The following is a 27,454-nucleotide window of genomic DNA, read 5'->3' as shown; positions in this document are numbered from 1 at the left end:
AGCGTTCACCGTATCATCCGGAGAGTGTGAGTTTGAATCCCGATGATACCACAGCCATCCGTGTCCAGGAGTCCAAGAGAGCAAAACTGGCCATGCTCTCAGGGAGGGAGGGAGGGAGGAGGGGTGGCATGCTCTCTTTCCCCTATCAATCACAGCAACACTAGCCAAAGTGGGAAATGGGTGGATAGCACTTTCCCCTCGAGTGTTTATGCTGCCCCCTGACGTTGCATGAGCAGCAGTTCAAAAAGATGTGTTTGATTGGTTTCATGTGCCTCAGAGGAAGCACGTGATAGCCTTTGCCCTCCCTGGTTGGTAGCGGTAGTGTTGATAGGGGAGAGAGCTGCCTGATGGGTGGGAATTGGCTAAATTAGGGAGAAATTTTGGGGGGAAAAATCACAAAGCATTAGAACTTTCGTTTAGATGTTTTGAAAACCCAGTACCTGTCTGAAAAAGTGGTAAATTGATATTACTCTTTGTTGCAATATTGCACTCATCCATTAAAATCTCTGTACACTGAAGTAAATTTAATATGCAAACCATCAAGAAGCTCACTTCTCTCAGGTTTTTGCCTACTGCTGAGATCAAGTGAGTTCTTATTTTAAAATGTGCTCCCTGTTGTCCCCTGTTGCTCTTGTTCCTCAAGTAGCCACTTTTGTGACATAGGTGTTACACACTTAAGCAGGGAAAGTTGATGAGGACATGTTAAAAAGTGTATTGAAATGGGGGGAAGAGACAAAAATACATAAATACATAGTGTGTCATGGTCTTCCATAGTAAACATGACTTCTGCAATTCATTCATTCATTCATTCATTCATCTTCAGTAACTGCTTTATCCTGGTCAGGTTTGTGATGAATCTGGAGCTTATCCTGGGAATGAGGCAGGAATACACCCTGGATGGGACCATTGCAGGGCACCATTCAAGCACACTCACACACTCTTTCACTCCTAGGGGTAATTTAGAGTAGCTAATCCATCTCTATGTTTTTGGGAGCTGGGAGAACAGCAGTGAACCCGGAGGAACGCCACACTGGCACAGGGAGAGTATGCTGAAGGGAGGAAGGAAGCACTAATAATTACAGAAGATATACTGATATTATTTCCATGATGATCCGAAAAGGTCATGACTTAAATAACTTCCCCAGTTGCACAGAATGTCAGCAAGTCCTCTGAAACATTTCACAAATTTGATTCTTAATAAGGTTACAGGTTAAATCATCTTGAATGTAAAATTACACAGTATTATACTGTTATGTGAGACAGTGTGCATTCATCTGAGGCCAAGAATGATTTTTATTATGATGACGTTTGGCACACTGTTACCACTGTTAATCTTGAGATAGGTTTAAAGTGGTACTGAAAAGTCTTAAAAATATATATATATTTTACTTGCAGACACCTGATGATGATTTACTAGCCTTGCTATAAAGAATCCTTTCTTGCTTCACTAGCAAGGCGTGGTTCATGCAGAAAAGCACTTTAAGCTGGTTTTCCAGCATTTGTTCTGCATGAGGTCCAATTATCTGCTGGGCCCAAGCATGTATTGACTCTGACTGATTACTTAACAGATTCCTCCTAGGTGAAAGAACAAGCGATGGCTTGTTGGACATCCTTCAGAATTAACAATTATGCCTGAATTCATGGGACAATGATGTATTGTGGCATTTGTTTACCTTGCTAACTTATCAGCTTAGTTAAAAACACAACTAAGTTTTTTGGAATGAAGGTTAGTGATTGTATTATAGATTAAATATATAATGTTGTGCAAAAAGAAATTATTAAATTCCCAAACTATCTTAATAAACTTAATAAAACGTAGAATATTTAGCTGATCAAGGTGTGTTTGGGTGGATGGAAATGTTGTGATGGCACACAGTGTGACAAATATCTGCCAGAGAAGGAAATTGTTATCACACTAAACCGGAATTTCAAGAAGGTGTCACCTTCAAAAGGCCAGCGAAGGAACAGGAAGACAGGAAATGTTGTGGAATAGACAGTGGAAGGGCCAGAGAGGGCTTTGTCTCATGAACATTAAAGACCATTTCCCTTTAAATAAGACAGAAATCTGGTCAAATACTTCTGATAACAAAATCAGCTCTTTGACCATGAGACAAATAGTGGCAGAATATCTTCTGGAAAGAGGATTTTTGATTTACAAGCATGGCAGTATTTTTGACAAAAGGCTGGCTAGAAGAACACTGCAGCCTTCTCTAAAACACAGATGTGGCCTTGTTTGATTTCAGACAATTCTGTAGTTGACCTGAGGAAAATCAGTGCAGGAGTGAATGTGCAAATAAAAAAGAGCTATATTAATCATGCTGCATTTTTGGTAGAGTACTAATACTTTTATTGTTTGTGAAGTACTAATTGGTAAAACTTTATTCAGCATGATACTGACCACAAACACAGGTTCGGTTCTAAACAGTTTACACAGAACTTTAACTTGATACCTGACTAAAGTTCTGTGAATAGGTTGAACCATAGGACTGAAATCTGTGCATTTTTAAAGCACAAATAGCACTGCTAATTTGAACACATTTACAATTAAACGTATGAATTGCTGTCTTCAGGTTTGGTGGAATTTTTAGACGTCTGTCCTTGTGTTGTCAGCAGCAAAACTGCAAATGAACAGAAAAATGGCAGCCTCACAGAGGGAATGCAGCAGTAGTGATGATATTCATGATAACGAAAATGCCTGTCAAGATTTAATCAGTTACAATCACTGTGATAATCAGTTATAAAAGTCAGTGGTTATATAAATCTTTCCATCTTTTTTTTTTTTGTGCAGGAAACCATGTACTGGTACATTGAGAGTGTATATACTTTTTCTTTTCTAAACAAAGCATCTATAAATAACTTGAAAACTATTAGAAACAATGGAACATGTATGTTGTGGGGAGGCATGTGAAGGGTTGTCATTTATCTAGACCTAATGACGTGATGGCTACCCTGGGTGTGAATGAGTATGCAAATGCGTGTGTGTTTATGCTGTATTTCCCACCTCACGCCCAACATACCCAGGATAGGCTCCACAAAAGAGCAAAGCTGAAGATGAATGAATGAATTTGATGCCATGTGATTGTAGCTGATCTCTTCTGGGTGCCTGGGGTCTTGAATAACATGCAGAGGGCAGGAGACTCGGACCTGAAGGCCTCTGGTCTATTTTAGCTGCGCAGTTGTGACTGTAAGGAATTAGGAGGGAGAGGGTCTGGGTAAAAGTGGGTCAGTGAAGCAGCATGCTGAGTGACTTAGGCAGTCTGGCATTTGGGACTGACCCTGTGCCTGGATGTGAAATCTGTAGTGTAAGACTGAAGTATTCAAGGGCCTGAAGATAAGATTTCTGTCATTAGCCATTAGTAAGAATCCAGCCTAGATATAAATGAATAAATGAACAGTACTGTATTATGTATTTTAAAATGGCCATTCTAATGCAGCCAATATATAGGAAATACAAGACTAATTTTATGTTATTTACATCACACTGAATATAAGTGAGAAATGTTTACACCAAATGTGCTTAAAAGTATTTAAAATGTTATAGTTTGTATAATTGAAAATCTTTTGTGTCTTCAATATCTTAAAATCACAGAATTGACAGATGGATAGAAGCTTATAATTTCAAGATAAATTGTATTAATATGGATAATTAATTAAAGATGAGTAAATAACGTTAGTACTGATGCCTATTGTTCAAACTGTATCCATGAAGTAAGGCAAATAAGACTAGGCAAAAGAAATGGCACCCTCATTGTAACTGGCCAACACTACAATGTCTGAGCTGCATTACTGTAAGCTTTCACAAGATTCATCATTTAGGAGAAGCTGTTTAGCTGTTTAGGCATCATTTTGTTTGTTTTCAGCTGTCTGTGAACTTTGCCTTTTATGGGCCTTTATGGCAGGGCCACGAGTTTGGAAATTTAGGGCTGAAGAAAATTACACATGACTTTACTAAAAGATTGATAAATGATTCCCATTGTTTATATAATAGAAACAACCGAAATAGACCAGACTTGATATATTTATTCCAGCAATATGTAAAATGTATAACTCTTGTGTGTCCAGGTACGAAAGCACGTTAACGACCTATATGAGGATTTGCGAGATGGACATAACCTGATCTCATTGTTGGAGGTCCTGTCTGGTGACAAGTTGGTGAGTAGAGTTGTTTGTCTAGCTCTCATACATATTATTTGCTGTCAGGTATTATCTTCTGTCTTGTTGTATTTGGCATATTGTAATCACGTCAGTTAGCACTTTCTTGTGGTACCCTCACAATGTTCTAAGGGCCAGCACAGTACCTTTTGTAGTCACAGCAGTCCACATTTATTGTGTGTCACTAATAAAATAAAGCCTGTAAAACACATAGCACGTCTAACTTGCTATAACCTTTTACGTTCAGTAATGTGATTGATGCATGAATGAGTGTTTGGTGCGTCTAACATTGCTGCGCAGTTTCTGAAACAGTTCACCTACAGACTGCTCATTAAACAAGATTGTAACACGTGTGCAGTTGGAGAATGAATGTTTTTGGTCTATGTCTCTTATCTGCAGATTGTATTTGCACAGTTTTATACCTTTTGTAAATATAAATCTGCTGATTGTGCTACTGTTTTGCAAGATGTAGAACTTTCACATGTGTTAAAATGCATTACAAACATTTTAATGGTAACTGGGTTTAGATATTACACAGTCCTTCTTTAATGTTTACAGCACTGAAATTTTTAGATAGGGGAGACTGAGACTGAGAAGTAAGATTTAACTCACACACCAGGTATTCTCAATATGTCAGACCTCTGCTTATTAATTATATATCCATCACTGCAGTTGGTCCACTTACGCAATACTGCGGTAATCATAATAATTAGTCTCGCAGTTATTGTAATTCCTATAAAATTAACATTAATCTTTAATATTATCGTTGTTGGTCAGTAGATGAAATAAGCAGACAACATCTTTAATTAAACATAAAGTTTTAGGGATTTCTATTCCTAAGATTTGTAAATCCTTTGCTAAATATGGGCTAGAACTTTATATTAGAAACCACATTAATATAAATTTAACCAAAGCTTCTGTGGATTGTATGAAAGCAAGCAAGAGTGCAGTTATACTGAATATCAGCATGGCTATGTTTTGGCCATAGCTAATCACAGCTGTGCCTATATTCAGTATAACCGCACTCTTACTCATGTGATGTTGCTTTTATACACAAACAAGAAATTAATATTGAGTAAGTGACATTTCAGGCACAATCTGGCCAAATATTCTGTTTATTTTTGCTCCGCTAGCGGAAATAGATCCCGAAGAGGCCACACTCACTTTATAGCACGTCAGCTAGCTGGCACTGGTTTGTACATTCCCGTTAAAGGTGCTTCCAGTAAAATTAACCTCCCTTCTTCCCTTTCATCTTTATCTGACGAACTTTCATATTTTGAAGCAAAAATTATATTCCTGAAAAGTATTGTTTGCCGTGTCCGCTGATGATGTCGCTAACACTACTGTAGTAACCTACTGTAGTGTGCACTCGAGCTGACATGGACTCCACAAGTTTATGCAAAATCTTGTGATCCGTTTTAGATCAAATCCATCAGAGTGTCGGCTGAACACATGCTTCAGTAGAAGAGATTAGGCATGAGGAAAATCTGACCTTTTTGTACAAAGCAGTTAACATGGTCAATATCACACAGCAAATAGTGCAGAATCTTGAATATTAAATACATTTACCTTCTTTGAAATATTTCAAAATTCTAAAACCTACTGTTTATTTCCAATTTTAAATGTGGAAAGAAAAGTGGTCTCAGACTTTTGGGCCTCACTGTATATACTGTATATATAACAAAAAAATGAAAGGGAACAAAAATCAAATCTCCTAATTGTTCTTCTTTTTTTATTTTTGAGAAGGACTGACAGTATTTATCATGTTATTATAAATTGAAAGAGAGCAAGGCTGCAAGGCAAGGAGCAAAAAAAAAAAAAAAAACACTCACTAGTGTGGCAGTGTTCAGCCTCTACTGTAGGTAATTGTTTGATTTAGTTCTGGTCAGCAAGGCCATGCTGTTCTGTGCATTTCGTAGTCATCGTCTATGATACAGCTACAAACAAGTTAGGAGTGGTAGCAGATGTAGCAGTGTAACATGTTTAGCAGATTACACACACAAAAGGTTTTTAGTGCAGTTCGGTGCAGAAACGCATGGTGCTGGATTATTGTTTAGGAGGATGATTTCAGGGATTTCAACCAGACACAAAAGAAACACTGGCGTAAGGAATTTGTTTGGGAGAATGAAAAAAAAAGGAACAGGTGAACAGTAATAGATAGAAATGCATTTTAATCAGTATTTTTTAACTCCAAATTCAGTTGTACTACGTAAAAATGGCCTTGTCTGAGAAACTGTCACCTTCCTTTTGTTTACCGTTGTTTCTGTTTCTTCTTTTCTTTCTTCCTCTGTTTTATGTCTCTCTCTCTCTCTGTTCATCTCGTTTCATTTGTTCTCCGGTCTTCTCGATCTCATCTGTGCTCTGTCTGTCTGTTTTTCTGTCTATCTCTCGTTCTTGCTTGCTCTCCCATGGTTAAGCCAAGGGAGCGCAATTTTCTGAAGACGTTACGGTTGGTGAGTTCAGCTGAAGCATGCACGGTTGAGCAGCATGGCCGTGTGCAGGAGGAGGATGATGATGATGATGATAAGGGGGTAGGTTTGGTCACATGACCTCCTCCCCCTCTGTAACACAACTAATGAAGAGTGTGCAGTGACCGTTAATCAGAGTGGCAAAACCAGCAAGCTCGTCTTCTCGATGGTGGACTGTAGGAGTTTAGAAGTTAAGACTTTTAAGTTTTGCACTTTTACTTCAGGGATCCTTAAGCCCATGTGCTGTTGAGTATGAATAGAGCCTCTGCCATTGATGGGGTTGCCATGGAGTGCTTCAGAATGCGTCTTATAAAGCTTGTGAACTAAACGACCTGACTACAATTCCTCGCGCTTCATTGCTCATCAATCATTTTGGTGACATCAGTGAAGAATCCCATACATCAGCTTTCCAAAATCTTGTAGTTTTTAATACATCATAGAAATCTTCAGTTTTCCTTAATGCGCTGTGGAATTAAGTCATAGTCTTTAGTTCTTGGGTGGCCTGTTGCATCTAACAGCAACAAACTCACTTCTGTTTTGTGTCCATTTGTCATCAATCGTTCACTCAATCATAGCAAAATACTGTAAAACCTAAACAAAGTACAGTGTTTGGACCTGTACTAGGGCCCAACAAAATATCAGCTGATTTTAAGATTCATCAGACTTCTGGGCGTTGGTGGAAATCACACAGATACAGCATTAATATTGTCACTAATAACATTAAGCATGCAAAAATATTGTATATAAATCCAAGCCTGGCCATCACATTAATACATGGGTGCAACTTGTTGGGAACAAAAAATCTTTTCAAACTCTCTAGCGGTCACATAATGATGGATGCTTTACTCTACGTTCAAACTAGCAAGTGACAGGTCACTCGTGTCGCTTGTAGCTTGTCTCTTGTGGGCGTGTAGTGACTGCTACTGTTGTCGTTTATGGGCGTGCACTGTTTATAGATTTAATTAGAAACGGTAGTAGCCAAAATGTATAGCCCACAGCCCGCTAGATGTTTTATACACACCACTTTTGGTTAAAATGTATTTAAGTCGGATTTACATGTTATGTGCTAGGCTTCATACTAGCTTTATTGGTAGATTAGCAAAGCAAGGTAGCTTTACTAGCTATGTACACTCACCAGAGATGATCTCTGCTACTTTTTTCAAGCTTTATTTTTCTTTGTAATGTCTCTATACACATGTAATGAGTATAGAGGTCGTATATAACAGGAAAAGATCAAAAATTGTCTTCCATTTTTTTGCACATCAGACAGTGAATGGGAACTAATTGTAGGTAGGAACTAGTTGTGAGTGGGGACCTAAAGAAACATCAGACCACACACGCCGTATGAGGAACCATTCGAGCCAGTTGTTTAGATTTGTCACTTTAACACATCATACCTAATTTGCATAAAATTGAGAAAATCACAATTCCAAATGACGCTGAAATTCCTGCTCTGTGTCGTGTGCTTACGAAAAAAAAAAAGAACAGTCACTTGTCACTTTGTTGCTTGCTAGTATGAATGTAGGATTAGAAATTTTTCAAAATTGAGTTGGTGTAGTTTATTTAGACTGCATTGTGTCTTTCCTGTGAACTTCAAAGTAGATCAGTGATCCTGCATCTCTTTATTTCTGTATTTACTTCTTCATGGTCATCATCACATCCCATTATATGCTAACATATTCCAATGCCCCACCATTGAAGTTTTGGTACAAAAAAAAAAAAGAAACAAACAAAAAAAACAAATCAGTACTGTAAGACTGAATATAGATATTTAAATCTAACAGTTTTTGCACCCCTTCTTCTTGGGAGCCATACATCATTCAGACATGAATTTTCGACAGTGACTGGGAGTGGACATATCGAATCACGCATGAAAGACAGAAATTGATGTGAACACATTTGCAAAGTGGAACAGAGGATGCACTTTAAATTTGCTCCATTGGACTGCATAAAATTATATTGTCCGACATTTTTAGTTCCGCAAAACTGGTGCATGAGCATGCCATAATTAGTGACACATTTTCCATATCAGTTGGGCCCTAATCTGCCTCGAAGGTAACAATTATTAGAACATTGGCTACAATGGAGAAACGCTGGCATGGTAAAGTGTGTTATACATCCTGTTATAACACGTGTCACTCTTTCTTTGTCTTCTTCTTTCCTTCGCTGTTTGCATCTGATTTTTAAAAGAAGTTGTCATTTTTGCTTGACTGCCTCATGCTATAGCTCCGTTGTGCTCCAGTTGTTCTGCCTCTGGCTGTCTGCTCTTTCATCACACGGTCTGTTTGTCCAACAATGCAGACTTCAGACATCACAGAGTTTCTCCATAATTCTTCACAAGCAGCTACATGTCTAAGGTTTCAATCCAGTTTGTGAACTGGTTTACGTTTTACATTTTAAGTGACCTCGTGCTTATTTGGGATGCACTGATACCGATATTGGTATCGAGTATTGGTCCGATATATTAGCCCGATGTCGTGCTCATTTACTCACACTCGTACACGTAAAAAGTATCCTATACCAGGTGATGCTCCATTATGCTACACTACTTAACATGAAATGACGGTGATCTGGAAGTATTTCACGATTAAAGATGGCAATCCAAGGAAAGGAGTATACAGGAGACTGTATACTGTGCTCTGAGAAAATATCAAAAGGAGCTACTACAGCATCTTCGTACAATATCTACATATAACATCTTATGATGTTGAAACAGTGTCTTTAATAGAGAGCCTGAGGGCAGGCTACCTGAGCGTGCAGAACGTGATCAGCGAGCGTGGTGCGCACACAAAGGTGAAGCGAGAGTGCGGAGAACACTTCAGTTCTGCGAGCACTGAGCACTGAGATATGCACACTTGCTTATACTGATACTGCGCTGCAGACTCAAATGGACTGCCCTCGTGCTCTCTATTAAAGACGCCATAAACATTGATTGATTAATACTAACTAGGATACTTATTTTGACTAGTATCGAAAAACATGTACCCATGCTCGGTCCGAAAAAAGGTATCGATGCATCCCTAATGCTTATTAAATCACTGGCAGAGTAATTTCAGCTTCACCTGCATGGGGTTGTATAATTACAGAACATGTCCAGGACTGATAGACATCATGACCCCTGAAGAAATAGGGGTCAGTGTATTTCTTTCCCCCGCAGAAAGCTATAAACCTATGCTACTGAGGATGCAGTGAGTACGTGCAGCTGATAACTGAGGTGTTGCAGAATGATGTACACTCACATTTCCCCTTCTCTTCTTTCCCCTTGTCTGCCTCTCACAGCCTCGGGAGAAAGGCCGCATGCGCTTCCACAGACTGCAGAATGTACAGATAGCACTGGACTACTTAAAAAGGCGGCAGGTAAGCCCGAACAAGCCTTCCTTCAGCGGTTTCATCATCAAATCAAGCAAATACTGCTGTTCATAAGTGTGCCACTAAGATAGAAACTCATGATCTCACTGTGATGCAGATGGTTATTCACAATAGCCTCGGGCTGATGAGAACTTGGATTTGTCACCGACGGGAATAATAAAAGGAAGCGCACTCAATTTATAGTGTACATCTTGAAGATACTAAATCTTGACCCTTTATTGTCTTTCAAGGAAAGCAAGCCTTGCCAAAGTTATGTTGCAATTACGGCACATCCCTTAAATTCCATCATTGAATTCTAAGCATTGGATTCATGAAATGTCCAATGTGCCTGCTACAGTTTTTGAGAGAAAAGCACAAACACATGATCTGTCATTGTTAGTCATTTTATATTATTCTGGTTTACCACAGCTGGCTACATAACCTTGTTATCCATTCTCATCACTAACAAAGAAACCTACTAATGGGTAAACAGCTGCCCCCAAAGAAGCCATTGTTCCCGAATGATAGTTGTGTTAGACTAGTGTCCTGTTTTCTCCTTGTCTTCTACTGCCCTCTTATGGCCGGTAACGGACAATAACGTATTAGTCTAGGCAGAAAAAACGTCTGCTTGGACGTGAACCTTGCTTGCAATTCCCTCACATCACATAAAGGCCCTCTAGATCAGGGGTTCCCAAACCTTTTGTAGCCAGGGACCCCTTTTAATGTACAAATTATGTACAAAATGGACCCCAGAAGTTTTAAATTCGACATTCACTAGATGGCACATCAGAGTCAAAATGGGTTTCCAAGTCAAACTGTAAAATGTTCAACGATGTCATGCACAACGATGTTAAAACCGCTGATGAACTCTGTCTCTCTTAAAACTTTCTGCTGTCGGTTTGATTGTTGTGATGAGCAATTAAAAAAAACTCTAACCTTACATTAAAAAATATTTACTGATATAGAAAATCCAGAAGTCTGGTACGCAGAACAAACCTTGCGGTAGGTTTGAAGCCGACATGAGAGGTTTATAAAATTCACACACTAACTCTAATAAGAAAACCGCCCACTTTTCTGTTCTCTTCAGTCTTATATCTGTCTGTATTTATTCAGGAAACAGTATCAAAGGATAACACAATAAGATTAACAGTATTACAAGAAAATCTGTTAATAACTGTTCCTTAACTGTTGTTACTGATCTTAAAACATGTTCCAAAAAGAAGCTGCTAATATGTGAGGGGGTTGGACTAGTTGTGCAGATGATGTTTTACTTTCTCATCCATCTGACACAAAGTGTCCTCGATATCGCCATATACGCTTACTTGCACTGGGAGGACAGTTTTTTTAGAGCCATTTATCCTGTTCCATCACTCATTTGCCATTTAATCAGGTCTACATTCCATATAGATCACTTTGTAGGTACTGACTGTAGCCCATCTGTCACTCTGCACAGTTTGAGACCCCATGTGACCACCGCCGAGATGTTATCGGGTGCTGGATGTTCTCATACAGCAGTCTGTGGTGGGCTTTAAATTAATGGACTGAGCAGAGGGAGGGAACAAACTGTTCATAGCAACAGATGGACTACAGTCAGTGCCCACTTACATGGCGGGGGACCTGATTAAATGGTTACTGAGTGTGGGCATGAAGTAGGTGTCCTTTTAATTTAGTGCAGGTGAGACATTAATTCAGTGTGTAGCATGTAACGGATCACTTCTCTCCCGTCTTTCTGTGTTACAATGGAGTAAACTGTGACGCTGTGCAATGATGATACTCTAAAACAGCACAAACTAAATGTCTGATGTAGTGTAGAATGCAAATGGCGCACGTTTTCTAGCACAGTCATTATATTCAGATCAAGCAGCCATATAGTGTTAGATACCTGAAAAAGCTGAGACATTAGCAAAGTTAATAAGGTTGACCTTATTGAAATATGACTCAGTGTATTAAAAGCACAATTTCTGGATAGAAGGTGTTGAAATGGCAGATCTTTTCACACTGATGTGTGTTTTCCACAGGTGAAACTAGTGAACATCAGAAATGATGACATCACCGACGGCAACCCAAAGCTGACGCTGGGGTTAATATGGACCATAATTCTGCACTTTCAGGTCAGTGTGCTTTACCTTTACCTAATCTTTACCTGGCCACTTGCCTTAAACTCTTCATTGTTGTTCATTTGGTTTCTTGAGATTTGCCACATTCTTCACATTCTTATGGATGCTGCAGTAGGAAATAATAAATAAATAATAACAAATCAAATAATGACATTGTTTAAAAACAGATTGGAACAAGATAAAAAGACATACATTACAGTGGCGGTTAAAAAAAATGGATTCAAATATATATTAAAAATTATATTTTTCGTTAATGTTTGTGAGCAGTTAATCCACGCAGTTGATTATTGAATTACCACTAGACAGGCTGTCTTTGTGTGTGTGTGTGTGTGTGTGTGCGTGTGTGTGTGTGTGTTTGGTGTTATAAGTGACTAGCAGACGTGACTTACAGTTTGAATTTATGCAGCACTCCTTAAAATGAATGCTCTCTTGATCATGCAGTTCATTTTCCAACCACAAGAGGTCAAAACAACCTCATCCAAACAAACAACGTTCACAACAAAATACCCAACCACAGGAACAACATACGTTATTCCTGTCTCTAATATTTGTATTGATATAAACATTAAAAAACATTGGTCAGTTTCTGTGTTTCATGTAGAGAGACAGCGGTAAAGATAATTCCTCTCTTAGGCTTACAGTATAGTAGGAAAGCTCAGATGCACTTTTAAGAAAAAATTTAAGGTAAATAATCAGACCTTAATGACCATTGATGTAAGTTTAAGGATGCATTTACATTGTAAAATGTGTAGAACTTTTTTCCTGACAGTGTGTGGCTTTGCAGTAATGTGGTGACAAATGTTAAATAGCATGTAATAGTTTATATATATATATATATATATATATATATATATATATATATATATATACTCGTACTGGGTCTGTGATTTCCACACGTAAGTGCAGGGTGTTGAGTAATAAGGGCAGGCTCCAATCTACTATATATCACCTTAATGTCTTTGCCTGCAGGAACATTCCTTGTCAAGCTTCACTCATATTTTGTGGTGTGCTAACACGTATGATGAAAGATTTTGTATCGTTTTAGAATTTGGCTATGCTAGTTGATTGACGTACTTAGATCATACTCGGGATAGCAGCCTGCGGCTATCAAAAATAAAATGCTTTTCTTTTTATGTGTTCAAGTATTTGGTAATTATGTGCCCTTTCTTCAGAATTTTCTGTTTGAGATATCTGTAGATTTTTGTCATGTTGCCTTAGAAAGAAAATATTAAGGGCTCATGGAGTCTCCAAACTGATGACTGATGCAGTCAAACATGTACTTGCGTAGGTCAGGGTTCTTTTGTGCAGGCAGCATATTTGAAACAATTTGCCTGATTCTATTCATGAAAAATTTGAAGAGCATGGAAGCTTGGGGGTTAGCGTGGTACATGTTTTATGATTTAATGTGTCAGAAATGGAACAAAATCCAGCCACATCACCTCGCTCACCAATTTCTGGTCCACTCGATGTTGTGGTCTCGCATACAGATGTGAACTCCCACACAGACTAGACAGTATGTGAAAATGATCTGCTCACAGGGTTGGGCATCAAACAACGGGACTAGTTGTTCACACTACCTTATTTAATATCGCACATATTACAGTTGCTAAGAAAGGCATGTTGTGATTTGCAGGTAAAACCGGATGCCTTCTAGATTACCAATTGAAGAATGCATTTAAATAAATAAGAACAACATTTCAAGTATTTCTTTTTGTACACCGAGATGTTGTATTGGATTACGCTATTGATTCAGATGCGGTGACGACTCCAAACAAGTTCAGAATTGATTCTGGTTTCACACTTGGGCCAAGTGTGAAAACACTGTGAGATTGCCCCTGCTTGTAGCACAACAAACACAGCCTTTATTGAGTTGCTAACAGACCTGAGTGTGGTCATTGGGCTTCCAGACTGTTTGCACTGTTGGCCAGGTGCTTTAACATTATCTTGTGTATACTCCTGGTCTCAGAAGCATTTGCATATGTCTCTGTCAGTTTCTGTCTACCTCTTTCTTCTTGTCTCTCTCTCACTGTGTTTATTAATATTCTTGGCGCTGACTTCATGCTCCATGAAGAATGTTAGCGGTCACATCCGGCCCACACAGTATAGAGAAGCCAGCTCCCAAGGCAGCACTTCTCAGTGATTCTGTTTACTCATTCAGTTATATACTCAGTCAGGAATGCTTAAAGCGTCTTCAGCTGTGCACATGATCAAATTCAGAGCATCTCCTACACCCAAACAACACTGAGGATCTAGCTGCTGAGCTGAAGATGAAGTGCTAATATTTGTAGGCTTTCGAGGCAGGTCCGAAGTTGTGCAGGGATGAAAAAAATGCCCAATAGATAGGTGTGGCAACTCAGGTTGTTTAATAACATTTGAGCTCATAAAGCACGTTGACAGGTAGCGTGGGGTAAAGTGTGCCAAACACCTGCCCCGTCAGTCTCACGCAAGCCGTTGGGCATGAGCCGCTGGTGGCTGTGGGCCTGTTGCCTCTTGATTCTGTAGATGTGGCAGCATTTTTCGACAGTTCTCTGCACATTCCAGCTCTACGGGTGATGTCCGAGTCCAGCTGCTGCTCGATATGTTTTTGAACTCAAATCGTATATACTTTTCCTTTGAATTATGAGCTAATGGTATTTAGTGAGGACCATTTCAGGTATTTTGTTTGTGACTCATCCTCAAGACCCGGTTCTTTCCCAGTACTTCTCTTTGGTTTTTGGTGTTTTGTGTGCAAGTGTAAACAATGCTCCCTTTTGTTACTCTGAACAATCTTTGATCTTAATGAATAAAGGGTGTATAAATGGTGCATTAGTCATAGCATATGCATGTATTTCATGTTTTCTCATGCAACAATATTAAAGAAGAACTTTGTAATGTCCTCTGCTTTGCTGAAATGAATTTGAAAGTTATTTCAGAATGATATTCATATACATTATATATATATATATATATTATATATATATATATATTATATATATATATATATATATATATATATATATATATATATATATATATATATAAAATGTATGTAATTTTTTTTTTTTTTTAACAATTTCTACATTTACTCAACATCACCTTGTCAGAAGTCATCACCTCGTCAAAATTTAAGCTTGGTCATTTCAAGGGTTAAAACTGAAGGGTTAGGGAGAATCTCAACAATGCCACAGCCTTCCGTGGCCAGGATAAAAAGAGAGTAAAATTGCTCATGCTCTGGTTGGGAGGGATGGCATTCTCTCTCTCCCCCCTGTCAATCACAGGGAGGCTAGCCAATTGTGGGCATCTGTAGGTTCATGTATGCAGAAGAAGGTAGATAGCACTTTCCTCAGAGTGTGTTACGCTGCTCTGTGGTTTGAAAAAATGCAGTCGGCTTGGTTCAAGTGTCTTGGATGAAGCATGTTAGCCTTCACCCTCCCTGGTTGTCGTATGATAGAGGAGAGCTGGTGGGTGGGAATGGGCAGGTGACCAAATTGAGCAGAGGGTATAAAAAAAAAAATAAAATGGTGGTAGTTGTTTATTATTCTTCTTCTTATTATTATTAACATTAACACAATAACAACAATAGTAAACATAATAGTAATAAATACAACATAATCAAAATATAATTAAATAATATATAGTAGTATAAATGAATTCAAGGGTTATGGTTTGTTTAATTATTGTTTTATTATTCTAATTCTTTATTGCACTTTCAAGGTAAGAGTGCGCTAAAATTCTTAAGAATTGTATTGGGTTAATATGGACACTGTGTGTGACACACAGACTTTTTATAAGAGGTGTGTGGAGGATTAATATTCCTGATTCCCATGAGCTGGCATTTAAGTGATAGACATTTTCCTGTCCATTTGTTATCTGTAGTTGCTACCTGTGTAATAAATAATATATTGGAATAGGGCTGGATGATATGATTGTATGATATATCATGGATACATATCAGGGATATTTGTGATACCTTTTTATAAAATGGTTTTATTTATTTTTAAATACACACTGATATCTTTTGAGGTACTTAGGTCAGTGCTTAATATTGTTATTGATGCACCATTAAATACAGTATTGTCGTCGACGAAAAAAATATTATTGCCATGTGACTGTTTATTTTTAGTTTAGTTATCTTATGGTATTATTTTCACAATTCAAACAATTAGCCGTTGATGATTTTTAGTGGAGCCCAAAGTTTTTGAAAACTTAAACTCCCAGGAAGTCTAACCTACCCAACATAAAAATAAACACAAATTCCATACACACAAAGAAAACTGTAATATAATATATATATATATATATATATATATATATATATATATATATATATATATATATATATATATATATATATATATATATACGATATTTCTAGTTAGAATGGTGTTAAATCAGCAAGCACCATTGGTAAGGCCTGTTTGTTTAAAGTCCTGTACAATCTGCCCTAGGCTTTGTACCAGTATGTATCACAGAAAACAAAACAAAGTTGAAAGAGCTTTGTCACTGGGGGTCACCTCAGCCTCAGAGTATTTTGTTGAGCAAGCCACGCTGCCCTGTTATTTTTAAAGCCCGCATGATAGGCCGTGATTCTCTCAGGCCGGTTCATGTGATCCGAGCGGCTCAATTTGCTGAGCAGCGTTTTCACAGGTGGCTTACTGCAATCAGAAGCCATCAGGGCACACAGTGTGAACTAGTCTTCTCCCTTTACATTCTGTCCTGTCCTGTCTCTCTCCCAGGCTTTGGCTATTTGCATACAGATTAGTCTGGGGAGACTTACTATTACTGCCCTTGTGGGCACTTCACAGGAAGTGGAATGATCTCAGCAGTGACTGAGTGGGAGTTAGTGGCCTGTGAACAGTGTTTTTTCTCCAGGCCAAGCTGCCTTTATGGTATTTGTTTTGGACTAGCAGGGCAAAGGGAGCAGTTTCAAAGGTCACTGCGGACTCCAGTGTGTCGGCACTGAGCCGAGAGAGCTCAGCGGATTGGGAGAAGGAACGTGAGCTCTGCAACGTGTCAACCGAGTGCTCCTGGGACATGGAAAGAAACTTACCAGAGAATATTGCTCAGGGTGGCTGCTTAGAAGGCTGTTTGAATTGCAAATAGAAGAGGAAAATGACTGCATTTTGCCAGGATAAGGGAACCCTTAAGCCTGTCAGATCTTCTGGTCTTTGTATTTGAAGAAAGCGAGAGTCAGTCGGGAATGGGAAATGTTTGTGGATGTGTGAGGGGGCATAAAGATGAATGTTATGTTGACCCCTCTAAAGCTCCGCTCAGCCCCATGTCCAAGGAGCTCAGAGGACGCCGGTATTTCCAGAGAAGAAAGAGCAGAAAGTCAGTTGAAATTCAACCCGACGACACCCTGAGGAGCCAAAGCAAAACTGAGAAGAATGAAACGTTTTGTGATCCTACGGACAAAGGTGTTTATGTTGGAGAAGTTCCGGTGGTCAAAACTGGCAGAAGACCATGTATACGACAGTCCGAGAGAGATAGAAGCTGGCTCACTATAGAAGAAAACCTCCACAGGTTTACCAAGAGCTCTAAATGTATCGCTCCAAAGGATGGGCTCCTGGAAAAGAAGCTAGTTCAGAGGCAGCTGAGGAGGGCAGCAAGTTTTGGAGCTGTGGAGCACTTGCTCCGTACATTGCGGGGACACGGCTCAGGTAGGAGCAGTGTGGATCATCAGTGGGAAGACATAAGAGAGCTGTCAAAGATTATATGTGACATCCAAGTGCACAGGAAGAGGAGGAGGGCCTACACATCTTCCGGAGGATCTGTTTCCCACAATTCTCTGGACACCATCCAAAAAAAGTCTGCCTTTTGTAATCAACATGAGGTAAAAATTTGCTAAGCAAATTCATAATAGCATCTTTTTCATTTTGTGGTGAAATTACACTATCAGAAAACTAGAAGGATTTTGACAAGATATGATTTGAAAGGTCTCTAAACCCTATCTTGCTCATATTTTGATCTCTGTCTTATTATATTTTAAATTCTGGCTAATTGATATCAACTCCTTGGGATTATACTGCTTTCCAAAGAATAAGCTTTTATGATTGCAGCACTTGAGATTGAGGCTTTTTGTGTTTCGTGTTATTCTCTGTATAACCTCTTCAGATCGTGCACCCATATAATGTATGTAACATGGTTCCAAGATTTTTCTTTTGTATGGTCTGTTCTCCATGTAGAGTCAAATAGGAATGCTTTCCAAGAGTGTAGCAAAAGTGCTTAGTCATGTTAGAAGATATCAAAAGATATCAAATCATGTTTAACGTTGTTAATTTGTTAATAACTCTGTAATTAAAGGCATTGGAACACTGGAAAATTGGAATGACCGTACAGAACACTATAATAGGGAACAGAATTAGTGACTGAAGTAAACACAAATTTGCTCATCACTACTCATGTAGTGTGAATAACATGCAAAGCATTACCTATCCACACAATTATTTTCCTGTATCAAACCTAGGGACAACAAAGTAGCCAAGTTAACTGTAGTGTGTGTCAAGCTATTATGCAAAACTCCATAAAATGACATCTCCAAAAAAATGAATATACACTAGTGAAAACTGCACCACATTTGGATCATGTACAAATTTCCTGTAATATTTGATATGTTTGCAATTTTGCAAACTTTCTCCACTGTGTCATGCTACCATGCAAAACTATGAGAACAGTAGCTCATGAAAGTGGTTGTTATTCACATCCTGGAATTTGTAACCATGAATATTAAGATCTGATAAATAGGTGTTGTAATGATCACTATTTAACAATTCTCCAAGATAAAGAACTTACTTATTGATATAATTGCCATGATTAGATATGACCAAGGTGAGACTTTGATCTGCAGACTTGGTTAGATTTAGAATTTCTGCAGGGAGAATAATTCTTGTAGATGTTGAAATAGCATCCCACGGTTCATCCTTTTGAAGAAAACTGATATCTAGGGACATAAATTTAGTTGTTTTGTAAGTTCTTGGTGGGATTCAGAATGGGTGAAATTACTGACCACTTCATCAGGCATTTCTGAAGCCCACTTTCATGAAGTAATCTTCCATTGAACCAGAGGCTTATTTTTGTACCATGGTACAAAGTTCAAGTATAAAATCCAGTATAAGCATCTGCAGCCAACTTGCACCTTCAGGAAATCACCAGAGACCATCACACTACCTCCTTGCTGGCGTTAGTCTGTGAGGATGAGCTGTCTCATTTCTGACTCAATCCTTGCTCCATCCATCAGGTCCATCAAGAGACTTGTCACTGAATAATACTGTTTGGAAATCCACCTTTGTGTATGTCTGGGCCCATTCAACACACTTCACTTTGTGGCTGGCGTTCAATAGAGGTTGAATAGGAGCCTAACCCAAACCTGTACCAGCATGACGCTGGCCCTGTGAGGTCCATGGAAACAAGGTTTGTCAAGATTGGAGTGGAAGAACTCTAGGGGTCTGCACAAAGCCCTGACCTCAACCCCAGTGAACATCTTTGAGATGAATTAGAATGCCGACTGCACTTGAGGCCATCTTGCCCATCATCAGTGCCTGATCTCACTAATGCTCTTGTTACTGAATGGGCAAATCCCGACAGCCACGCTCCAAAATCTAGTGGAAAGCCTTCCTACAATAGTGGAACATCTACATCTTTTGTACCTTTAATATATATTTTTTTATCTGTAAAGGTTGAAAGTGTACCTTTTAAATTTTTTTTAAAATGATTTATATAAATGGACCTTAATTACCTTTTAGAGTAGAGCTTTAAAGTTATGCACGATATGCACCTTTCTAGGTTAAAGATGGATATGATAAATATAAAAGAAGTTCCTTTGACGGTACCACACCAGCACCAAGAAACGGTACAGTTTATTACCCTTTTTTCTGAGAGTGTGTTGACACAAGCTGTGGGTAGTGATAGAAAAATAAGGTTTCTCCACAGGGTGGCAGGGCTTACTCTTTGTGAAAGGGTGAGTAGCTCAGCAGTCTGGGAGAGTCTCAGAGTAGAGCTGCTGCCCCTCTGAACTGAGAGTAACCGATTGAGGTGAATGCTCCAAGTGAAAATAGTGAAATTTGACAGCTCTGGCATATCAGTTAGCAACAATAGTGGCATACTGTAAAATGAGAGAAGTGAGAAAAGCTGTGATTTATAATGTGTTTATGTAAAGTCATGAAGCATATTTAAAATTGAGCTTTGCCTGTGAACCAAGAGATTGATGAAACCGGGCAAGATCAAATGGGATTATTCTGGTTAATTTAATTACCTTCGTGTTGTATTTCTGTACAAGTTTGCAAAGTAAACAAATCTAAATCAGCAATGTTTATTCTAAGTGTTTTTCCATGCTTTCTATTTTTTCTGAAATTGAACATTCTGTGTTTGTGCTTTTTAAAAGATGTCTGTGGGAAATAGAAAACACATTACTTGCAAAGTTGTATCGTTTGCTCTCTCCTTTCATTTTCACCACTGTGAGAGCAAGTCATTTTTTGTATGGTAATGACCTCTGCTTTTATTCATTTCTTGGCAATATTTGCTGAGGCGGATTGAAACAATGAACGTAGCAGTGTGCATTTTGCATTATGCTCTTTTAACTGTTTTAGCTGGTTGTTAACATAAATGGAATTGACTTGGCAATAAGTGACATTAAATTGCTGTTTTATTATCTCTTTTGAGCATGCATCCATCAGAGAGAGCCAAGCATAAACTGGCACTTACAGAGAATTTGGTCATTTAAAAAATTGAAGCATTGCGTTTTTTCTCTTGGGAACTTTGGAGAGAATGAATACATGGCTCATACATGAGCTATGACCCAAGCTGGGCAAGGCGAAATAGGGATGGGCACATCAACAAGAATGAAGAAACTAGCCAGACTCAAATGATTATTTTTTTTTTAAAAAATCGTATTTTAACATTGAATGTGAATAAAGATTCCTTTGAATTGAAAGGGATGTGAAACACACAGCAAGTTCATTTTGTGCTGACTTAGACTAAGTGAACTTTTAAGTGGTGCTAGTATGATTTAAAGAGAGAAACACAGCTAATAGCTGAAAGTCTTTATCAAGGGTGCAAACATAATCGACTATGTAGCATTGTTGGAAGTTTAAACTCACTTCCTTTTGCCCAAAGAAATTCACATAGACACTTTATTTTATGTCAAATGCATGAGCTATGAAAATCTCTAAGATGGAATCACAGTTAATTTGTGGTTCTTTTCGACAGATTTCAGACATCCACGTTACTGGAGAGTCCGAGGACATGACAGCAAAGGAGAGGCTTCTGCTCTGGTCCCAGCAGATGACCGAGGGCTACGTAGGGGTCCACTGTGACAACTTCACTACTTCTTGGAAAGACGGAAGGCTGTTCAATGCTATCATTCACAAGCACAGGTAACAAATGCACACTGTTCAAGTGGATTATGTCTTATTTGAATATTAAAAATGCCCCAGACAGCTTATTTTGTATTAATGAAAAACATTGTGAAATAAAAAACATTATGCAGCAGGCATGGTGGCCTACTCTTTGTTTATTTGTTTTTTAATCACTAAATATCACTTTGACTGACTGAGCACTATCGGGACAAACATCAAAGTTTTACCAGGAACACTGATTCATTATTCAGATGGCCTAGGCACACATTTCCCTGACTAAATATAACTTTCTCCTATCATGTGCTACTTGTATTACTGTAGATAGTCACATGATTCCCACTGTGTGTGGCATCTCCTGTGAGTTTCCAGCCAGTGAAGGGGCCTAATGCTGGTATTTTAGGGACTTATCTGAAAGCATTTAAACACAGCTTTCAGATGTTCACAGATATTAAAGCTAGTATAATTCTATCTAATTAGTATAATACTGAGTATTCCTATAAATAATTATTACACATTAAAAAATGTCTGCCTGTGAAACTACCAAAACCTACAAAAATGTGTGGTTAGAAGCAGGGTACAAGTATGTAAACTCAGCATGGGCGTTATTCGGGCAAATCATCATCAATGTCCATAGCAATGGTCAGAACAGAGGCAGGCAAAGTCATCTCTGAAAATCCGTAATTAACAATGGGAATATTCTGTAGGCACGTGTGAGAAGACTGGAAAACACCAGAAACAGAAAAACCTCAGAAACACATGAAGCAATCAACAATTTGTGACTTCATGAAAATGCTAAGACACAATAAAATATAAATAGACAAATTAATCAAGAGCTTAACACAGAACAGATGAATACAATAGGGCAACCAACCAATGACAGGACAGGGGCGGAGACAGGACTCGAACCAAAACAAAGGCACATGTAGAACAACGAACAAGCGAAACAGTGCTCGCTGTGTACTGAGAGAGGGAATTCGTGATGGATAACATTATGAATATGACAGTGGTAATTTAGTTACTTGTAGCAGCATCATCTAATCAGAAGAATTTTTTTCTTGTCAGGCCTGACCTGGTGGATATGAGCAAAATATCAACACAGAGTAGCAGAACAAACCTGGAGCATGCATTCACTGTGGCTGAGCAGCTGGGTGTGGCTCGGCTGCTGGATCCGGAGGGTAAGTCTCATAGACACAGGTGTCTGTTATGGTCTTTTTATAGTGTATGATCCCTGTAAGTCTGAGAGCTTATAAAATCAGCTGATTGTTAAGCTTGCCCTGGATCATTTATTGTCATTATGTAAAATTACACTTCAAGTAGTTCTCAGTTTCCACATGTACCCACTTTTATCACAAAGAAGCTACCAATTAGGGTTTCATTCAGGGAATTTGAGTGCCATTTTGTCTGTCATTAGAAATGTGATCTCATTTTAGATGCAGCCCTTGCTCTAACTTCTCTCTCTCATATTGAACAGATGTGGATGTCACATCTCCAGATGAGAAGTCCGTCATTACCTATGTATCAACATTATATGATGTCTTCCCTAAAGTACCCGAGGGTGTTGAGGGCATCAGTCCAAATGTGAGTAGAGAGCAGCAAGATTTACATTCAGCAACATAACATATATTATGAAAAAGCATAATCGGTGCACCTGCTATTGTGATGACCCCTTATTGTTATTTCAGTCAGTAGTTGTTTTCTAGGTAACTTATGTTATATTAAGGGCCAAAACAGTGCTAGTGGCTTGGCAGCTTTGGGACAATGTTTCAGTCTTGGAATTATTTTGAAAATTTTACACAGAAGAATTTGGCACATGCCATGTCTGCAAATGATTGGCCACAGAGCATTGTTGCACACCTCACAGTGAAACAAGAGCTTGAATGGCTGTTACTACAGCGAGACCTAATAATAATAATAATAATAATAATAATAATAATAATATTTAGGTAGATTTTTTTTAGTTTGCATTCAGGTCAAACAGGTCAAAACAAGATCCTGAATTACTTCTTTTCCTGGCAGGATGTCGATGTTAAATGGGTGGACTACCAGAATATGGTCAATTACCTCAGCCAGTGGATCAAACACAATGTGTCTGTCATGTCAGACAGAAACTTTCCCGTTAACCCTGTGGAACTTAAGGTAAGGCTTCTGCAGCAAATTGCAAACAGAGTTCAATGAGGCTGCGTAGCTGGAGAAGACAAATTAGCCTTAAAGCAGGCATCTCTGCAGGCTACCTTATGTTAAGAGGCATGTGGATTTAGAAAATGGTAATGGATTTATTAGAATGCTAGACTTATTATATATATATATATATATATATATATATATATATATGTGTATATATATATATGTGTGTGTATATATATATATATATATACACATATATATATATATATATATATATATATATATATATATATATATATATATATATATATGTATATGTGTGTGTGTATATATATATATATAGACTTATAGAATAGAAAGATTAGATTAGATTTACAATGTACCTATGCTTTTTGTGTTCAGCAGCTGGAGAGATTTGCAGTGTGGCTGACTCTCATTAGACGCTGTACGAAAGCCTGGGGCATAGTGCCAGCTTACTCTTAGAATATGTAGCGTCCCTCTCATGTTAATGAGTATTAAAACCTGACTAAATATCACTACAGATCAACCTCTGCTCAGACAAGTGTGGCGTTGAAAAGAGCTCTGCTGCACTTGTGTGAATATCAGTTAAAAGTGTTTTTATATTTCTTTAATAAGAGTGCAGTTTTTTTTTTTTTAAAAAAAAAGGAATTGTAAACCAAGCTGCTAATGATTTCTTTCTTTTGTCTTTACAGGCACTTTATTTGCAATACCTGCACTTCAAGGAAAGTGAAATCCCACTGAAGGAGAATGAAAAGACCAAAATCAAGCATCTTTATAAGATGTTAGAGGTTGGTATGCTTCAAAAGATTCAATGTACATATTCTCTATTTGTTTATGGGATTACATAGGATTACGATCTCTCCGGAAGATCCCTAAAATGTGCTTTTAATGATACAGGTGTGGATCGAGTTTGGTCGCATTCAGTTACCGGAGGGTTACCACCCTAACGATGTGGAGAAGGAATGGGGCAAGCTGATTGTGGCCATGCTTGAGAGAGAGAAGAGCCTAAGGCCTGAGGTCGACAGGTATGAATCTCTACTTTTATTTCTCCATCACTAGAGCTTTTTATGGTTCCCAGATCTGGGAAAACTACGTTCAGACCTTTTTGGACAAAGGCAAAGTAAGACTCAAGGCAATAAGCTTGTAAATTAGATTTATTTAGACAATTGGATATTGTCTTTGTAAAATAGAAATCAATCTGTAAAATGCACTGAGAAGGTCTTTGATGTTTTCATGAGGAAGTTTTGTTTGGTTGAGTGATGTAAAGCATGTAAATCATAAAGGGTGATAGATGTGAACATGGAAATGCTTCGCTGTTTTTGTGCTAGTTAAATCTCATATGGGGTTAGTGACTTGCCCATTGCTTTTTTTCATTGCTTTCTTCTTCCAATTTTAAATCGGTGCCCTCGGGTTCAGTAATTTGCTTGCTGATACAGCTCTGTTTTCAAACGAGCTGGGTTGGGTTTGTTTGCAGGGATAGATCTGGATAGTGTTTTGCAGTTATATGACTCGTATCAGAGAAAAACTAAGTCATATTTAGAGGCAGTGCTGTGTTAGGTCTTGTTCAGGACCTCCATTGTTGATATTTATATGGACACTAAGCTTTGTAATTATATGTCTTCTGTTCAATAAAAACAGCTAAATAAGCCTATTGAGGGAGATGGGTGGAAAAGGTGGGTGTGTCACCTTTGGTATTACATTCCACGCTCTTTGAAACAAACTGTAAGTGTCTGAACTTGTAGCGACTCATCTGTCTGAGAAGAATGTTAGGTGTTTTTCACCAGAGGGAAATATGATTGGGGGGCTGGCTTTTCTGCTGCAGCATGTGAGCTTATAAATGGCAGTGGATAGAGCCCTGTGCCAGCAGAAGGGTAGTGCTATGAGGATTATGTCTCGGATGGAGGTGTGGTAGACGCTGTTCCCTTTGGGTGGCCTGGCTATCATGAATAGCAACCTGGTTTATCGCAGTAGTGGGGGGTCATCCGTGAGCAACAGCACTCTGACAAGCCTCGGCTCTGCTGAGAATTTGTTATCTGGAGCACAAGAGCCGTTCTCCAGCACTCCGTTCTATCTCAACAACCACCCTGTGTACGGGGGAAGGTGAGCCGTACATCTGAGATCTTGGGTACTACATAGGGCTTCTGTCTGTGTCCTTTTCTTGAGCAAATGGCAGTCTGCAATATTTTGCCTTTGCATGCAGCTGAATGTCTTATGTCATGTTTATTATTGTAGACTTGAAATGCTGCAGCAAATTGCAGACAGAGTTAAGCGAGACTGTGTGGCTGGAGAAGACAAATTAGCCTTAACACGGGCATCTCTGCAATCTGTAAGTATAGGGACAGTAGAAACATCTCTGAAACCTAGCTTTATGTATGGGAATTTGACTTAAGTTTACCCTATTCTTTCCTCCAGGATATAAAAAGGTTAGAATCTGGGATCCAGTTGCAGAATGAGCCTGAAATTGCAGGATACCTGCTGGAGTGTGAGAATCTGTTGAGGCAGCAAGTGGTTGACATCCAGATTTTACTGGATGGGAAGTTCTACTTGGCAGATCAGCTTGTTCAAAGGTGAGAAACCCATGCGATGTTTTTAAATCTGTTGCTAAAATTCACAGCTGTAATTTTATTGCCTTCTTTATTCTGCCATTAGTCCATTCATGATTAAATAAGTGGATAAACAAGTCTGAATTGGGTTTTGTTATAGGGTATCCAAGCTTCGTGATGACCTGCTGACCCTCAGAACAGAATGCTCCTCGGTGTACAGCAAGGGACGCAGTCTGAGCACGGAACAGACCAAGATGATGATCTCCGGGATCACACAGAGTTTGAACTCAGGCTTCTCTCAGAACCTGAATGTGGGTTTAAGTCCTGCCCTCACGCCAGGCTCTGCCCTCTCCTCCAGCTTTACCCCTGCGATGACGCCAGCACTGACCCCAGCCATGACTCCAGGACTGACCCCGTCATTGACCCCAGCCATGACCCCAGGATTGACCCCGGCACTGATACCTGGCTTGCAGCCTGCCCTGAGGGTCGGCGGGTCCATGGAGCCAGGGATCCTCCAGCACATGAAACACATGCAAATCCGCAAGCCAATGCTCAAAGCTTCGTTAGTTGACCCCAGCTTGACTGAGGAAGAGGTCAATATGAAGTTTGTCCAGGACTTGCTTAACTGGGTGGAAGAGATGCAGGTGGGAATGCTCTTTGGTGTTTTTTTTTTTTTTTTTTTTTTTTTTTTTTTTTAATATATTTGTAATAATTGGTGTTGGTGAAAACCAAATGTTCTTTACACTTTTAAGGTACAACTCGATCAAGGCGAATGGGGATCTGATCTACCGAGTGTTGAATCTCATTTAGAAAATCACAGAAATGTTCATAAAGCCATTGAAGACTTCCAGATGAGCATTAAGGAAGCAAAAATGAGTGAGGTGGGTACTGATTCTGGTGTGCTGTTATGCTGTTCAAAGCAATACACATGGCTTGTAATATAAAATGCTTATCTGACATTTTAGATTCAGATGACCCACCCACTGAAACAGAGTTACTCAGACAAGCTGGGCCTTTTAGAAAGCCAGTACGGGAGGCTACTTGTGAGTATGATGTAATAAAAACTGCCTTGAACACATTTTATTACTAAAACTAATAAATACCACAGGTTTTGTGCTAAATTTATTGGTTTCTTAGGAATTAGTTTACCACTGATTTCCCATGATTCTTTGTCTTCAGAACTCTACTAAAGAGAGACAGAGACACCTGGACAGCCTACATAACTTTGTGTCACATGCCACCCAAGAGTTAATTTGGCTAAATGAGAAAGAGGAAGAGGAGGTAGCCTTTGACTGGAGTGAGCGCAATAGCAACATCTGCAGGAAGAAGGACTACCATGCTGTGAGTCC

General features: G+C 38.8%; 1 protein-coding gene across 35 annotated transcripts in view; it reads left to right on the top strand.

Annotated features, from left to right (window-relative positions):
• dst (dystonin) overlaps window positions 1-27,454 on the top strand; it is a 138,705-nt gene that overhangs the window by 36,240 nt on the left and 75,011 nt on the right. For 25 of the 35 annotated variants that reach the window (XM_053232738.1, XM_053232750.1, XM_053232744.1 and 22 more), the window contains 16 exons: window positions 4,063-4,152; window positions 6,570-6,605; window positions 9,900-9,977; window positions 11,987-12,079; window positions 21,269-21,435; window positions 22,480-22,592; window positions 22,889-22,995; window positions 23,434-23,553; window positions 24,255-24,350; window positions 24,460-24,587; window positions 25,795-25,888; window positions 25,975-26,129; window positions 26,266-26,749; window positions 26,858-26,986; window positions 27,071-27,148; window positions 27,285-27,446. In XM_053232738.1, coding sequence (XP_053088713.1) covers window positions 4,063-4,152; window positions 6,570-6,605; window positions 9,900-9,977; window positions 11,987-12,079; window positions 21,269-21,435; window positions 22,480-22,592; window positions 22,889-22,995; window positions 23,434-23,553; window positions 24,255-24,350; window positions 24,460-24,587; window positions 25,795-25,888; window positions 25,975-26,129; window positions 26,266-26,749; window positions 26,858-26,986; window positions 27,071-27,148; window positions 27,285-27,446 — 2,130 coding nt within the window. Of the gene's footprint in view, window positions 1-4,062; window positions 4,153-6,569; window positions 6,606-9,899; window positions 9,978-11,986; window positions 12,080-16,818; window positions 17,898-21,268; window positions 21,436-22,479; window positions 22,593-22,888; window positions 22,996-23,433; window positions 23,554-24,254; window positions 24,351-24,459; window positions 24,588-24,648; window positions 25,663-25,794; window positions 25,889-25,974; window positions 26,130-26,265; window positions 26,750-26,857; window positions 26,987-27,070; window positions 27,149-27,284; window positions 27,447-27,454 lie in introns of those variants that run through there. The other 10 variants (XM_034303099.2, XM_034303070.2, XM_034303072.2 and 7 more) reach the window with 3 other exon arrangements.

Source organism: Pangasianodon hypophthalmus, chromosome 3 (genome assembly GCF_027358585.1).
Source record: "Pangasianodon hypophthalmus isolate fPanHyp1 chromosome 3, fPanHyp1.pri, whole genome shotgun sequence".
In the NCBI taxonomy this organism is placed as follows: domain Eukaryota; kingdom Metazoa; phylum Chordata; class Actinopteri; order Siluriformes; family Pangasiidae; genus Pangasianodon; species Pangasianodon hypophthalmus.
This window is presented reverse-complemented; position numbering and strand designations above follow the sequence as displayed.